This window comes from Salvelinus alpinus, chromosome 1, assembly GCF_045679555.1.
Source record: "Salvelinus alpinus chromosome 1, SLU_Salpinus.1, whole genome shotgun sequence".
Classification (NCBI taxonomy): domain Eukaryota; kingdom Metazoa; phylum Chordata; class Actinopteri; order Salmoniformes; family Salmonidae; genus Salvelinus; species Salvelinus alpinus.
In genome coordinates this window covers 57998306-58016011 of record NC_092086.1, presented here as the reverse complement: position 1 = coordinate 58016011, position 17706 = coordinate 57998306, and the positions used below count along the sequence as shown (strand labels likewise).

The following is a 17706-nucleotide window of genomic DNA, read 5'->3' as shown; positions in this document are numbered from 1 at the left end:
CCAAGGACTGAGGATTTTTTGAGAATAGTGTCCAATTCATTGATGTAAATATTGAAGAGCGTGGGGCTGAGATTGAAACCCTTGCAAAGGCCCTGCCCCTGGTTAAAGAATTATGTTCTTCTCTTGACAATTTTGATGCTGCACCTGTTTCCCCCCTAAATTGCCATATTATCGTGCCATTTGATTTAATTATGTCATACGTTTTGCCCCTAAAAATACTTTTTGGAAGTCAATAAAGCGAGCATACACTTTGGTCTTATTGTGGTGGACATGTTATTCTATCAGGATGTTTAGGGTGGAAATTTGATCGGTTGTGCGATGTTTTGGTATAAATTCAATTAGTTTTTTACTCAAGACATTGTGCTTATTAAGGAAGTTTAGAACTCTCTATGTCTCTGTCCCCCCTCTCTCTCTCTTTATCTCTATCTGCCTCTCTCTGTGTCCCCCCTCTCTCTCTGCTCCCCCATCTCTCTCTATCTGCCTCTCTCTGTCCCCCCCCTCTCTCTCATTATATCTGTCTGCCTCTCTCTCTGTACCCCCCCCCCCCCTCTCTCTCTATCTGCCTCCCTCTCTGTCCCCCCTCTCTCTCTCTCTGCTTCTCTCTGTCCCCCCCTCTCTCTTTATCTCTATCTACCTCTCTCTCTGTACCCCCCCCCCCCCCTTTGTCCTATCTGCCACACTGGACCCATCATTCAATGCCCCCTACCTCTCATTCAAAGCACCCCTGCCCCTATCTACCCCTCCCTGTTCTACTGACCATGCTCGATCCAAAAACATATCTTATTTTCAGTTTGACGGCAGACAGCGGACCCCCTCTGCAGTTGGTGACCAATTCTTTCACGCGTGACCCCCCCCCCCCCATAGGACCCTCCCGGCCCACCCACCTTTGCTCCCCTCAGCCAATGCGGTGCAGGCGCATGGTGAGAGAGCACCAATCGCACCACTTTTGTGTCTGTATAAAACTTTTCAAGAGCCTGTGCCAGGTTGCACTTTCTGTCAGTCCAGGGCTCCAGTTTGCCGGAGAGGTGAGCGAGAGAGTTGTGAGAGAGAGAGAGAGAGAGAGAGAGAGGAGAGAGAGAACGAAGGGGGTTGACCGTTTTTATCCCAATCCCACACTTTTATAAAGTGATGGGTAACAAATAATTTCTCTGGTTGTAAAACCTCATAACTGGAGAACTACCTACCTACCTACTGCACCAAGCCACGCATTACCGGATAGACGTGTCCTAAACGTGTCTTTGTTTTGTTCTCTTCTTCTGAAGCGTCTCCTGTTTGGTGAGGATGGAGAATGCGCACGCAAAAGAGCCGGAAGAGGTCGTGTCATACTTTGGTGTCGACCAGACCACCGGCCTCACACCAGAACAGTTCAAGAAGAACCTGGCCAGATATGGTCACAATGGTGAGAAAGAGAGACTGAGATGGATGGATGGATGGATGGAAAAGGATAGAGAAACCAAGGGATGGACAGAGGGACATGGAGGTGGATAAGAGGAGGGATAGGGCTTGTTGGAAAGATGATGGTGAGGAGGAGAAAGAGGAGGAGAAAAAGGAGGAGGATCTGGTTGGGTGTAGAGGTTCAGACCCAAAATGGGGTTCATTGGTCCTAAATGCTGTGGAAAGGATGAATGCGATGGAGGGACAGACAGACATACATACATACAGACAGTAACAGGTGTTCCACTAGCTTGGACAATAGTTAGTCTTTGTTTTGGTTATGAAGAGGGGAAGGTCGGATGTTGACTCTTTGTGATTGGCTGTTGGCTGGCTGGCTGACTGACACATTGGCGCGCGGCAACCAAAATGGTTCACGTGACCTTGTGATGGTGCGGCAGATGCCATTTGAAGGTCAGCGGCACCAAAGGATGCTTGGGTAGTGTAGTTTGTGATCAGTCCAGTACAGGCTCTCTATTGTGGTTGGTTGGATTCCAGAAGTTCATGACGACTTCTACTTGCATAACTGTTGTATCAGTCCTTTTAGTTTAGTGTATTTGCAGTTAGCACACTTAATAATAGCATTGAGTGGCTAAGCATCAGACTTGATATACTGAGGCAAAAGTAAAGTTACGAGGCTTACGATAATATTTTTTTACAAAAATGTTTCTTCTTGGTCATCCATGCTTAAATCATGATATGAAGCATTGGTATAGTCATTATCTCATCCAGCCAATAAAAAGCAACGACAGACTCAAGGCTAACCAATCAGAGGTCAGTGAGAAGGACAGCGGTTTGCTATGGCTACTGTAGGGCCGACCTGGGACAAACCAAGGCCCTAACACTTGTTTGCAAATGTTTGCTAAAGAAAACCACTTAGTTTGACCCTTTAGAAATAAAGTAGAATCACAGTTGTGCAATACCAGTTCTTCGGATTGTTCACGTTTTTGTTGTTTGCATAATTTGAAGATTTTAAATGAGTTCAGAGAGATTTCAGTCCTGACGTAAGTTATCAATCAAAAGGTAGATGACATGAGCTAAGTAAAGGTTTTTAGCTAATTACTTACAGGCATTTGTATCAAGTGCAAAAGTTTGCACCTGTATTTTGAATGACCTGATCTGACCGTTAAACCGGTGGAAACAAAGGCTTAGTAAATCTGGTCCTTTACGTTTAATGACAGTGTATAATTAGCATTTCTGCTATCAAAGTTAGAGGTAGTAGGCCTAATGCTGATCTCAATTAGTAATGTTAGTAGCAAATAGCAATGCTATGATAATAATCTCCCGTCCCTTGCTTTCCCCTTTTACAGAGCTGCCAGCTGAGATTGGTGAGTTCGCAAAGTTATCTTTGCCCCTCACACACCTGTCTGTGGTCGGTCTGCACACACACTCCTATTTCTGTCCCAATGTCCAGGAGGTTACACATCCCATCAGTCACACTACCTCTTTATTTCTTGCCACCATGTCACACACATACACACCTGTTGTTCTGCTTCCTGCCTGGGATGATGGACTTCCTGTCAGTCGTGCCATCGTGACATCTGTCATCACAAACCCTCCAGACATTCCGATTCGCCCATTTATCTCTGTATACGCCACCTCTAGGGTTTAAAATCATTGGATTGGTTGGTGTAGAGTAGCCATATTTCTTATCCAATCCGATGCTTGACAGGGAGTGGCCACACACTTCAGAGAGAAGGAAGGGCAGGATGTGAATGGGATTGCTCTTCTTGTCAAACTTGTCATAAACCTGAAAGAAGAGGATCTTCCTATGCACAGATCTGTGTCCTTACTTACCCATCCCATCTGTCACACAAAACCTCAAAAACCCAGAAGTAAAAACTTAAAGTTGGGTTATTACTAGTTAACACAGTCACAAAGTCATAAACCCCACCTATTTCTACAATTTCTCTTCTAAAAATCTGATTTTAAACCAGAGGCGGCCGGTAGCACCTCAATTGGAGAAAATCGCCTCATAGTGATGGCTGGAACAGAATAAATGGAATGGTATTGAACACATCAAGCACACGGTTTCCATGTTTTTGATACCATTTCATTCACTCCGTTCCAGCCATTATTATGAGCCTTCCTCCCCTCAGCAGCCTCCTGTGTTTTAAACCTAACCCTAAACGTAACATTAATCTTAACCACACTTCTAACTTTATGCCTAATCCTGATACATTTTTATTATTTAGGTGTTCAATTTATTGTAGAATGTCCCAATTTTTGGGGTGCACTCATATATACATTTTCTTATTATATCAGCAATTTTTTTGTGTGTTAAAATAAGGGAACGTATATGTGCCTAATTTGCATAAATACACTGGGTGTATTTGCATATATTACACATTAACACATATATATATTTTTTATTTATTTCACCTTTATTTAACCAGGTAGGCAAGTTGAGAACAAGTTCTCATTTACAATTGCGACCTGGCCAAGATAAAGCAAAGCAGTACGACACATACAACAACACAGAGTTACATATAGGGGAGAGACAGGGCTGCAACAACCAAACACCTGCGCTGTCTAGACTGCCTCATTAATTACATTTTTTGTTGTTGTTGTTTTTTGTTGTATTTTTCACCCCTTTTTTTCGTGGTATCCAATTGGTAGTAGTTACAGTCTTGTCTCATCGCTCATCGAGCCATGCGTCCTCCGAAACACAACCCAACCAAGCCGCACTGCTTCTTGACACAATGCCCATCCAACCCGGAAGCCAGCCGCACCAATGTGTCGGAGGAAACACCGTACACCTGGCAACCGTGTCAGCGTGCACTTCGCCCGGCCCGCCACAGGAGTCGCTAGTGCACGATGTGACAGGAACATCCCTGCCGGCCAAACCCTCCCTAACCCGGATGACGCTGGGCCAATTATGCGCCGCCCCATGGGCCTCCCGGTCGTGGCCGGCTGCGACAGAGCCTGGACTCGAACCCAGAATCTCTAGTGGCACAGCTAGCACTTAGACCACTTAGACCACTGCGCCACTCGGGAGGCCCCTTCATTAATTACTTGTTGTTGTCACTTTATTTTGCATAAATCAACAAGTGTATCAATAGCAGGATACCCTTGGATTATAAATCAACACGCTTGGCTCTAGATTACACCTACTTGTTTGCGAGACCAGACATACACTACATGATCAAAAGTATGTAGACACCTGCTCGTTGAACATCTCATGCCAAAATCATGGGCATTAATATGGAGTTGGTCCCTTCTTTGCTGCCATAACAGCCTTCACTCTTCTGGGAAGGCTTTGAACTAGATGGTGGAACATTGCTGCGGGGACTTGCTTCCATTCAGCCACAAGAGTGTTAGTGAGGTTGTGCACTGATGTTGGGCGATTAGGCCTGGCTCGCAGTGGGTGTTCCAATTCATCCCAAAGGTGTTTGATGGTGTTGAGGTCAGGGCTCTGTGCAGGTCAGTCAAGGTCTTCCACATCAATCTCGACAAACCATTTCTGTATGGACCTCACTTTGTGCAAAGGGGCATTATCATGCTGAAACAGGAAAAGGCCTTCCCCAAACTGTTGCCACAAAGTTGGAAGCACAGAATCGTCTAAAATGTCATTGTATGCTGTAGAGTTAAGGATTCCCTTCATTTGAACTAAGGGGACCGAACCATGAAAAACAGCCCCAGACTATTATTCTCCCTCCACCAAACTTTACAGTTGGGATTATGCATTTGGGTAAGTAGCATTCTCCTGGTATCCGCCAAAGCCAGATTCGTCAGTTGGACTGTCAGATGGTGAAGCGTGACTCATCACTCCAGAGAATGCGTTTCCATGGCTCCAGAGTCCAATGGCGGCGAGCTTTACACCACTCCAGTCAACTCTTGGCTTTGGCATGGTGATCTTACGCTTGATGATAGCTTTGTCAAGAGTGTGCAAAGCTGTCATCAAGGCAAACGGGTGAAGAATCTCAAATATAAAATAGATTTAGATTTGATTTGTTTTTGCTTACTACATGATTTCATATGTGTTATTTCATAGTTTGGATGTCTTCACTATTATTCTACAATGCAGAAAATAGTAAAAATAAAGAAAAACCCTGGAATGAGTAGGTGTGTCCAATCTTTGGACTGGTACTGTAAGTGTCGAGACGAAGCTTTAGCGTTTTTATAGATTCAACGGAACGCCAATGTATCTGCGGTCATAACGGGGGGAAAAACGACAGGCACAAGCAAGAGTATGAAAGAATCGCAGGAGTAAAATGAAAACAATCAATCGAGTGAGATTTAAGTTAAAAAGTTTTGCGCCCCTCATACGGAGGGGCTGAAAAAGACAGATCCTCAGGTGGTCGGTCGGGCATGCACGTTGCTAGGGAACATTTCTGTTGGTTTCCACATTGCATGATGTTGGCAAGTGTCTTGAAGAGTGCACTCCTCTTTAGGTCTGATTTGTCTGCATGTGTAACCACACAAAACAATCGTGAGATAGTAGTATTGCGATTTCATTTGGCAGCTTTTTTATTGTTGTATTGTGCTAATATAGTCCTACCAACACACACAGATCCACACACACACATACTGAAATTATTCTCATTCCCCCCTCTCTATCTACCTCTCTCTCTCTCTCTCTCTCTATCTGCCTCTCTCTCTCTATCTGCCTCTCTATCTGCCTCTCTCTCTCTCTCTCTCTCTCTCTCTGCCTCTCTCTATCTGCCTCTCTCTATCTGCCTCTCTCTCTCTCTCAGGTAAGACCATCTGGGAGTTGGTCGTAGAGCAGTTTGAGGATCTGTTGGTCAGAATCCTGCTGCTGGCTGCCTGCATCTCTTTTGTAAGTAGACAAAATGTTGTCACTGATTTTGACCGACTATGGCGTATAGATATTGCTATGGGTTACAGGCGAAAGATTGCAGGGTAATGACACAAGACAAGGTAAAGACATGACCTCCTAGTCGCTAGATTCATTGCTGCGTTAGAATGGGGAATGACTTTAGATGTTCTGTTCCTAGCTTCATTGGTATAAGACAAAGTGATGTCATCTGGTCTGCTCCTCAATGATTGGTGTAATTAGAGCAAGGGGAAGATATTCATGTATTGATAATACCTATTGAGTCTTCTCAGATCTCCACAAGTGGGGTAGGGTCATTACAGGTCGATAGGTTTGGGCGTTTGTATGTGTTTGTTGGTGTTAGCACCTGTAAGGTCACTGTGAAGTCACTTCCCGTCAATTTCCTCCTTCCACGTCCTCTCCTTACCCCAGCGCAGGATGGGTAAATGTTTCAGCGTAGCAGCTGTGCGTGGTGGCAGAGGCCCTGAGAGGACACTGACAGCTAACACACACACAAGGTTACATACCTGCACAATGAAAGACACATACTGTACACACACAGGTCAATTATGCTTTGCGTACACACACACAGAACACATGCTGTGACCCGTCAGGTTATATTTCATATGGATTGATGTCCTCCCGCTCTCCCTCCCTCGCTTACTCACTCACTCACGCACACACTCGCTCACTCACTCTAGGAATCCCTCCCCCATCCCTCTCTCTCACTATTTAATTTCACTGTTGTCTCCCCTCCACCCTCCTGTCTCACTCTCTCTTTTCAAATCTGTTTTGGGGTAGGGGGGTGACACAATGTTTAACCCCCCCCAACCCTTTACACTCTGTCCCTGTCCAGCTGTCATTATGGCCTTAGAAAGAATGGTGTGTGTGTGTGTGCGATATAGTGTGTGTGTGTGTGTGTGTGTGTGTGCGCATGTTGTGTGTGTGTGTGTGTGTGCGTGCGTGCGTGCGTGCGTGCGTGCGTGTATGTGTGTGACAAGAGGGCGCGAGGGGAGAGAGGCCGCGTTATTTTAAGAAAGTCTCAAGCCAGGCCGAGAAACTGTATCCTACCACAAAGGTCAGGGATGAAAGGAACGAAGGATTGCCGGCGAGAGCGCAAGAGAGAGATAGTATTGCACAATGGCATTGATTGTTACAAAGACAAACAAACCGATAGATGATAGGTACATAACAGTATATGGTTGAGGAAGACACTGTAATGATTATATTATGCATTTATGAATGACATATTATTAAGTGAATATACTGTTTAAATATATAAACGCATTGGCAATATTGTTGTAATGTTTTTCATGTACTTTCAAATGAACTTTTGTTTGGAATGGAAGGGTTCTATGATAGTATGGTACGTGTGAGGAGGCTACAATGGATTTCAATGCAGTATCTTTTAGAATAGAGAAGACAGAGAGGATGAATGATATAGAGATCTTAAAAGAGAGGGAATAAGAGAATACATGGATAGAAACAAGAAAATAAAGAAAGAAACAAGCAAAATAAAGAAAGAAAGAAAGAGAGAGAGAGAGAGAGAAAGATGGAAAGAAATAAAGAAAGAAAGAAAGAAAGAGAGAAGAGGATGGAAGAATTAAATCTTTGCACTAAGGAACAACAGAGTGGAGAAGGGAGAGGCAATGGAAGAAGGTAAAAGAGGATGGTTTGGACAAAGGAATAGGGAATAAAGAATAATAGATGGCTGTATACAATAATGGAGGGATATCTGTCTCTCTCTGTGGGTTAGATTGCTTCTCACTCTGCTTCAGTGGATCAGAACTGATCTGTGGCCATGTCAACACAGCCCCTTTCCTAAACAGACCAGTGACAACAACTCGTTACATTCACATACACGCAAGCGCATACACACACGTGAGGAAACACACACACAAAAACTCCCTCTATCACACATGCACATGTGCACGGACACGCAGACAAAGAAAGTCTGGCATAGAGTGGAAAAAAAGTGTTTCTGATATAGGTGCATACTGTCAAGTGTCATATAAATGCATTCCATTATCAATAAACATAAATTCTCTCTCTCCCTCTATCTCTCGCTTTCAGGTGCTGGCCTTGTTTGAGGAAGGTGAGGAAACAGTCACAGCCTTCGTGGAACCCTTAGTCATCCTCCTCATTCTCATCGCTAATGCCATCGTTGGAGTCTGGCAGGTCAGTTAGTGGAAACACACACACACACACATAATACATCACATGCATTAGTTTACCCGCCCAGGGTCAGAATGTGTTAACCGCGGGGTGGGGGGAGGGGTGTTATAGGGGGAAATGCAGCAGCCCCCAATCCCACAGTAAAAATACAGAGGGACGATCGGGTTACCGCAAGCCACAAGCAGCAGGTCCATATTGGCCTTGTGGTGGTCATTTGGAAACTATGTACAAGGATTCACACATAGGGGGTTATGGGACGAGCTAGCGGGGGGGGGGGGGGGGACGGGTGTAGGGGGTGGGGGGTGGGCATATTGGCATAAGTCAGGCTTTACAGACGGGAGGTCAGGAGGAATAGGAGGAACTGATGTTCTGTGGGGTTATTGTTGCCCTGTAGGAGCGCAATGCAGAGAGCGCCATCGAGGCTCTGAAGGAGTATGAACCTGAGATGGGGAAGGTTTACCGGTCGGACAGGAAGAACGTCCAGATGATCAAGGCCAGGGAGATTGTCCCTGGAGATGTGGTGGAGGTGTCCGGTAAGATTCAGATCTGTGCCCAAGGGCAACTTCTACCCCAGACGGCCCAAGAGTTGTAGGCCCAGTTCCAAGTCGACCCTTAGCCCCAATACCCACAAGCCACTAAAAATTAATGTAGATCTGATGTAATCGAGAGAAAATCTACCTGGCCTATCAGAGATGAAGGTATGGAGATTAAAGCATATAGCCCTTTTTACAACAACTTTTATCACAAATTCTACAATTTGTCACAAAATATGTCAAAGTGCTTGAATCTGTCAAATCCTCTCAGATGGACATCACGTCTTTAGCGTTTGCTATTATCCCCGCCCCCAAAAATAAATAAATAAATCAACAAACAAACAAGGCCTAATACCCATAGTGAATATTGTCAGTCTACTGGTTGACAGACACATCGCAAAGGGCACTCTATTCACTTTAAAGCTATAGGGCTCTGGTCAAAAGTAGTGCACTATGTACTGTAGGCCCCAGGACCCCTGAGGGTACTTGGCTTATCCACAGAGTGTACTTGAGAAGACTCATGACACCATAGGGCTACTGGTAAAATGCACATGAGGGGGTACTTCAGGGGTACTCAGGGCAGAGAAAAATTCAGTTGGTGGTACAGTAACTGAAAAAGGTTGGGAACCACTGACGCAGGATATAGGGTGATATTTGGGATGTATACCAGCGGCTGGTCCTGGATCAGATTGGTTTATCCCTCTAATGGTTAAGGTTAGGTTTAGGGTTGCCTAATCTGATCCAAGTATAGATACAAGGACAGATTTGACTAATAAGGGCGCATTTTAATGTTTAATGCGTCTTATTCATTTGCAGGCACAATTTCCAAATTTAGCAGGTGATCTAAGAACAAACACTATAATTAATGCATTATATTTATATTTGACATTTTAGTCATTTTACAGATGCTCTTATCCAAAGAGTCTTACAGTAGTGAGTGCATACATGTTTTCTTTCGAACCCACAACCCTGGCGTTGCAAGTGCCATGCTCTACCAACTGAGCCACACGGGACCTGCACCAATGTACTAGATGTGTGGCTTGGACATGTGAACGAGTGTGCGCGTGTGTATTTGAGAGGGTAAGAAAGAGAGAGAGAGGGGGATAGAGTGTATGACAATGACTAAGTGTCATTGTGTGAAGAAGGGAGGGAGGGTGGCTGCCCTTGTGTCCTTGAGACAGTGGGTCCTTTTAAGGCAATCAGAGGGTAAGAGAGAGGGAGGTATAGAGAGAACGAGAGAGAAAGTTAAATACATTGTATATACTGTAATTGACAGTAAAACAGTGTAACCATCATCCACACATTTTGTTGTTTATTTATTAGCCATTTTTATTTTTTATAATCCTATTTTTATTTAATAAAAATAAAAAATTGACCGAAGATTCCACAATACAACAGCAGTAATGTTGTACCTGTATACATGATTAGATGTACTGTTATTATTACTACTGAAATTAACTGTATTTCATTATCCTCATTTCATTGTACTGAAATGCTGTACCACTATACTGCTTTGGCAATATCTACAAATTGTATTTCATGCCAATAAAGCAATCTGAATTTGATGTTGAATTTGAGAGAGCGATAACGTGTGCTTACTACTCACACATGTTTATCTATCTCACTCTCTTAACACCCTCTCTCTCTCTCTCTCTCCCTCTCCCATACACCTGTTCGCTCCATATCGCCCTCTGTCTTTCTCTCCCTCTCGTTGTGTCTGTCTGTGGGGTCAGCTTTCAGTGTTGCTATTCATCCACAGTTCTAAGACTAGTCAGTCACGTCAGGCTCTCTCTCACTCTCATTATTGGCTCTCTCTCTCACTCTCATTATTGGCTCTCTCACTCACTCTCTTTATTGGCTCTCTCTCTCACTCTCTTTATTGGCTCTCTCTCTCACTCTCTTTATTGGCATGTACTTTCAATTCATTGGGTCTTTATTGGCATGGGAAGCAATGTTTTACATTGTGTATGTCACTTGCTTTGGCAATCACAAATAAACAGTTCAAGTGAAACACGCAAAAGTTTAAATGTTATATTATTAACTATGTACAGTGTTGTTACAACGAGTAAATAGTACAAATATTTTCAGAATAGGTAATATAATTGTATTTTTGTTTGGTTATAATGTGGTTGGACCAGACTGTCTGAGTGCTGTCCTGAGGCTTTGTTGGGTTGGTAGTGGTTAATAAACTTAGCCTCGAGAGTCAAGACTAGTTGGATGATGGGATTTTTCTCCATGATCAATTCTCTCTCTCTCCTTCTCTCTTTCACACCCTCTCTCTCTCTACTTTGCCATACTGAAGAGTCAAGATGTCAAATGGTGATATTTTGACAGTGTTAAAAAGCAGTGCGTTGGACAGAATACACTGTAAAAAGTCAGACTAAGCACAATGTTAACCAGGGAAAACCTTGATTGTGATAAAGACTGTGAATTCCAATGTGGTAATTATGTTTGAACATACGTGAAATGAACTCTGACGTGGAGTTGAGTTTGTGTGTATATGCATGAAGTTGAGACAGCTACTTGGAGCTGAAATTGTGTATGTTTGTTCTTTCTTTCCCAGTTGGTGACAAAGTCCCCGCTGACATCAGACTCGTCAAAATAAACTCTACTACTCTGCGGGTTGACCAGTCCATCCTCACTGGTGAGTGATATTATCAACGCAGTCTGTGAGTCTTAACCCTCTTTACAAGACCACAATGGAAATAAACGAGGGCTGACAGAGTTTTAATCAGTTAACTCGAGTTCACTTTTTGTCATTTTAGTGCACTCTTTTCCCCCCCTGCATTGTCTGAAAGCATTGAAAATACACTGAAAACATCCAAAATACATAACATATACAGCTGAAATCTACAATGCCATGTAAAAACAAGTTGACATTGAGGTTCAGTACAGTCAATTTGGCCAAAATAAAATAAACCTATTTGGCGAACCATTATTTTAGACAAAATCAAGACGTCAATATTCTTGCAATGTTTTTTGTATGAAAAAATGTAAAATTACATTTGGAATTTGCAATAAAATCCTGAGAGTTAACTTGATTAAATGTTTTTCTTTTTTTGACAGCCTTATTATAAATACATGTAAAACGTTTTTGTTGTAAAACTCTCTCACTCTATCTGCCTCTCTGTCTCTCACCTCGCTCAGGTGAGTCTGTCAGTGTGATCAAGCACACCGATGCCGTCCCAGACATGAGAGCTGTCAACCAGGACAAGAAGAACATGCTTTTCTCTGTGAGGGACTCTCCTATATATTTATCCATCTATCTATCTTTCTATTCCTCCATCTCGGAATCTTTCCATCAATCTAACTGTCATTTTCCACACTCCTGCACTCTTCTACTCTCTATCTCCTCCACCCTTACAGCCATTCATTGACTGCTCCCTATTTTTCCCCTCTCACTCTTTCCACTATCTCCTTCTCCCCTCTCTCTTTCTGTCTCTCCTTCTCCCACCTCTCTCCCTCCCTTTCCCTCCCTCTGTATGTCCCTCAAGGGCACCAACATCGCTTCAGGCAAGGCTATCGGCGTAGCCGTGGCAACTGGTGTCTCTACAGAGATTGGGAAGATCCGCGACCAGATGGCTGCGACAGAGCAGGAGAAGACCCCCCTGCAGGCCAAACTGGACGAGTTCGGAGAGCAGCTCTCCAAGGTGAGACAGACAGCTACTACTATACTACTACTACACTGCTACTACACCACTACTACTGCTGCTACACTACTAATACTACTACTACACTGCTACTACACTACTACTACTGCTGCTACACTACTAATACTATTACTATACTACCACTACACTGCAACTACACCACTACAACACTACTACTACTGCTTCTACACTACTACACTGCTACACTCTACTACTACTACTACACTGCTACTACACTACTACTGCTGCTATACTACACTACTACTAGACTGCTACTACTGCTGCTACACTACTACTACTACACTACTACTACACTGCTACTATTGCTGCTACACTACTACTACTACTACTACTACTGCTGCTGCTACACTACTACTACACTACTACTACTACTCCACTACTATTAATACACTACTACTACTACTACTACTACTACTACAGCTGCTACACTACTACTACTGCTGCTACACTACTACTACTACTACTACTACAGCTACACTACTACTACTACTACAATTCTACTACACTACACTACTTTAGTTGTTGCAACTTGACAAGATGAGTTTCCCCACGGCCTTAAAATGGTCAAGAAGCCAATTTTTGCCCGTTTTGATTTGATACATCTTAAAGAGATAGTTCACCCAAATTACAAAATGACAGTGGGATTCGTGCCACAAACGGTAAAACGTAAGCATTTGGAAACAGTGACAGGGAAATAAAACCAAGTCATACCTTGTCCATAGACTTAGAATGTAAGGAAACCAATAGTGCAATGATGACAATTGTATTATATATATTTTTAAACCAGGCTTTATCTGACAACCTGTGGTTGTCTATTCCATAACAGGTCATCTCCCTGATCTGTGTTGCCGTGTGGATGATCAACATTGGCCACTTCAACGACCCTGTCCATGGAGGCTCCTGGATCCGTGGGGCTGTCTACTACTTCAAGATCGCTGTGGCCCTGGCTGTGGCTGCCATTCCTGAGGGTGAGCAACTGATACTGGACTAGCACTAATCTAATCTAAAAAGTCTAGATGGGTCAAAGTAAAGTGGACAAAAGTCAATCAACCAATCACCCTCAAGACTGTGTTAACCTGGGCTAAAGCCTATGTAGCAAAACTAATGGAAGTCTTCAGGTCTCAAGAGAGGTTTCAATTCACAAGAACACGAACATGGTTTACTGCATAACTAATAACCCTCTTTTCCCCTCTCTCTCTACCATCTGTCCCCCTTCTCCCCCCTCTATGTCCCTCCCAGGTCTGCCTGCTGTGATCACCACCTGCCTGGCTCTTGGTACCCGCCGTATGGCCAAGAAGAACGCCATCGTCCGCTCCCTGCCCTCTGTGGAGACCCTGGGCTGCACCTCCGTCATCTGCTCCGACAAGACTGGCACCCTCACCACTAACCAGATGTGTGTCACCAAGGTGGGTACACACACACGCCGTAGAAACACACGCCGTACAAACACACACACACACACACACACACAAACACGCCGTACAAACACACACACACACAAACGCCGTACAAACACACACACACACACACACGTCGTACAAACACAAAGACATACAAATGCACATGTGCGCTGTGCGTTCAAACACACACACACACACACACACACACACACACACACACACACACACACACACACACACACACACACACACATCAGAGATCCAAGACACTGTAAAAAAAAAAAAATGGATTTTTGTTGATCAAATGTTGAGGAGACACACAATCCTAATGCAGCTGGTTGCCTTATAGTTGTACGTTGATTCAAACCTCAATACTGGCTTGCAAAGTGATGTGTAATTCCTATTGGAATCCAGAGTGAGGATATCCAGCAATTGGAACTTTTATTCACCTGCAACCTGCATTGAGAATGACTGCCGGGGTAGGGAAGACTGATTAATGAGACTACCTAAGTCATATACACTGGAACAGACAGCCCAGTAACGGGTGCAAAACGTCCAACTACTAACAGATTGGATTCGTTTCTGAAAATGTACACTGAGTGTACAAAACATTAGGAACACTGACCAGGTGAATCCAGTATGAAAGCTATGATCCCTTATTGATGTCACCTGTTAAATCCACTTAAATCAGTGTAGATGAAGGGGAGTAGAAAAGGTTTTAGAAGGATTGAGACGGATTGTGTACGTGCGCCATTCAGAGGGTGAATGGGCAAGACTAAAGATTTTAGTGCCTTTGAACGGGGGATGGTAGTAGGTGCCAGGCGCACCGGTTTGAGTGTGCCAAGAACTGCAACGCTGCTGTTTTTTTCACGCTCAACAGTTTCCCCGTGTATCAAGCATGATCCACCACCCAAAGGACATACTGTACAGCCAACTTGACACAACTGTGGGAGGCAATGGAGTCAACATGGGCTAGCATCCCTGTTGAATGTTTTTGACACCTTGTAGTCCATGCCCCAATAAATTGAGGTTGTTCTGAGGCCAAAAGGGGGTGCAACTAAATATTAGGAAGGTGTTTCTCATGTTTTGTACACTCAGTGTACATTATTTGTGTAATCAGCCAATCAACCAATAAGTGCCTTTAAGAAAGTATTCATACCCCTTGATTGTTTCCACATTTTTGTTGTGTTACAGCCTGAATTTAAAATACATTAAATTGAGTTGATGGGCTCTATTTTGTTAATCTAACGCAGTGGTAAATCTAAGCACTGACAGTAGCACTATAGTTTCAGGGGTGTGTCAGAAATATTTGTGCTATTTTCACCACCATAATTACAGGCACAGTTGCTGGCGGCGGCGCGAAAGGGCTGGGTTTTGATAAATAAACCAGTTGTGGGTGTGTCGAGGCTTGCTGGCCAATCAGAACGTGATCCATGGCTAAATATGTGGTCGCTTCAAGTTGTGTATTGACAGTCTTTTGTGTATTGCGTTGTAATCAACGCCAATTCGAATGTTACTCCGTTATCACCTATTTTGATAAATATCATACGTTGAACATATTTGCAGTCGAACTGTTTATATAAGCATTGCATTGCTTTAGTATGGAAATACATTGTTAAATAGGCTATAGCATTTGCACTGATATAGGGGCTCTTGACCTACTATAAATTGCAGTCTGGACCTGGACATGCCAAAGGTAGTCATAAACTAGATTAAATTCACTAGGCTATTGATAAGGCCTAAAAAGACAGTGTATCATTTTAATCAAATTCTAATCAAAACAAAACGACGACTTCTTTTAAATAAGCTATGTCTAAATACAGTTACAGGCACCATAATTGCCCCCTGTGGGCATAATACATACATCTTAGACTATGGAGGGTTTTATGCACATCCAAACTTTTCACAGGTGCTGGATAACTATCCAATATAAAGAGAAAGGGGAAATGTCCACACCATTATACTACTGGCAAATGTCATGTTTATAAACATTATGGAACCATTTTACAGATCATATTTGTACTCCGGAAATAGCAGATTAAATTTGCATTGCATTTGAGCCATGTAGCAGTTTACTTCATCACCATAAACCCATGGATGTGAATATTTCTAATAAGTTTGTTTTTCAATCAAATTAAACAAAACACAATCAACCTGCTTTTTATACCAACAACAATATTTCTAAAAAGGATTGGGTCAGAAGCTTGATATCATAAATCGCGTATCTCATTCCTTGGCATGTTTGCACAGGTACGCCTAAATGTCTTTACGCGTAACATTCGCACGTCTATATACAAACTAGACTCCTGTCAATTGTATCGTTGCCTGTGTCCTAGGGAGATTCTGGAAAAAAATACAGCATTGATATGGCATTATAGGAGGGTTGAATAGTTTGAAGGAGCGCGGGTGTCTTTGGTAACGTTATTTGGGCGATGAGCGCGAAAATGGGGATGGATAGCCTACTCAAACAAGCGAAATTAAGTATGTAGGTATGTGAATTTTGAATACCTAATGAAAAAGCACGAGGGCAAAAACCTCTAAAATATTTCAAAGCATGCTCAGTATACCATTTAAAACGAACTTATTCATAGGCTAGTTGGCTAATGGATAAAAATATGCACCTATGTGATGGTGCTAAACCAGCTTTGATTAAGGGAAGGGTAGGCTATGCTTGGTTCATAATTAAACGAAATGGAGAGAAACCAATAGTTTATGTTTCTAAATACTAGATTCAGCAGGATAAAATCACATCTCTCTTCCATGGGCACTCACTGTGCATCATGGCTGCACTTCTGCTCTCAAAATCCATGCAATTATCAACTGCATTACTGCGAAGACCTGCTTTAGTGAGTCTTAAAACTTCTTATTAGCACTGCATGAAATTGTCACTTTTGCACGTGTTTTTAAGGACACACCTCAAATATGGCCACCCCTCCCCTACAACGCCAGTGAGCTGATGTTAGAACATGGCGTTAGGGCTGGAGAATGCTAGTGCGAAATTGACGAATACAAAAATGTCTAAAAACATGTTTACACTTTGTCATTATGGGGTATTCTGTGTAGAAAATAAATCAATTTAATCCATTTTGAATTCAGGCTGTAGCAACAAAAGGTGGAATAAGTCAAGGGGTATGAATACTTGATGAAAGCAAAAACACAGGTATTAAAATTCAAACTGCAATAAAGCATGCTGGAAAATAGGATAATGATGGCTCTCGTTTTCAGTGGTTTTGAGCAAACATACATTTTGTAATTTTACTCATCAAGCTTGTTTAAATTAAGCTCACCTCAAGCATAGTCTGTTGATTCAACGTACAATTGTAAGGCAGCCAACTGCAATAGGATTGTGAGTATGCTCAACATTTGGCACATACTGCAGCAGACCCAACATACATTGTTGCCTTCCAAAGGCAAACATTAATTTGTCACTCCAAAAATTACTCACACACACACACATTAGATCAATTTATTGTCCTTCTAAAGTCCACCCAACTCACAAAATAACGCTGATTAAGAAATTGGTTCAGTTGGCTTTTTTAAAGTGCATAGTTAAGTAGTGTGTGTTGTGTCTTTGTGATGTGGTTCCAGATGTTCATTATTGACAAAGTGGAGGGAGACAGCGTTTCTCTGGGTTCTTTCGACATCTCCGGTTCCAAGTACACCCCTGAGGGAGAAGTGTGAGTATAGCTGGACATGGACACACACACACACACACACAC

The 17706-nt window shown here is 42.9% G+C and overlaps 1 protein-coding gene across 1 annotated transcript in view; it reads left to right on the top strand.

Annotated features, from left to right (window-relative positions):
* Window positions 1-982: 982 nt before the first annotated feature.
* Window positions 983-17706, top strand: part of atp2a1 (ATPase sarcoplasmic/endoplasmic reticulum Ca2+ transporting 1) — a 32701-nt gene continuing 15977 nt past the window's right edge. The window contains exons 1-12 of the mRNA XM_071349077.1: window positions 983-1025; window positions 1263-1399; window positions 2742-2759; window positions 6129-6211; window positions 8282-8386; window positions 8778-8916; window positions 11480-11560; window positions 12064-12149; window positions 12411-12566; window positions 13414-13555; window positions 13827-13993; window positions 17576-17664. Of these exons, the coding sequence (XP_071205178.1) occupies window positions 1282-1399; window positions 2742-2759; window positions 6129-6211; window positions 8282-8386; window positions 8778-8916; window positions 11480-11560; window positions 12064-12149; window positions 12411-12566; window positions 13414-13555; window positions 13827-13993; window positions 17576-17664 (1184 nt within the window). The 5' untranslated portion in view covers window positions 983-1025; window positions 1263-1281. The remainder of the gene's footprint in view (window positions 1026-1262; window positions 1400-2741; window positions 2760-6128; window positions 6212-8281; window positions 8387-8777; window positions 8917-11479; window positions 11561-12063; window positions 12150-12410; window positions 12567-13413; window positions 13556-13826; window positions 13994-17575; window positions 17665-17706) is intronic.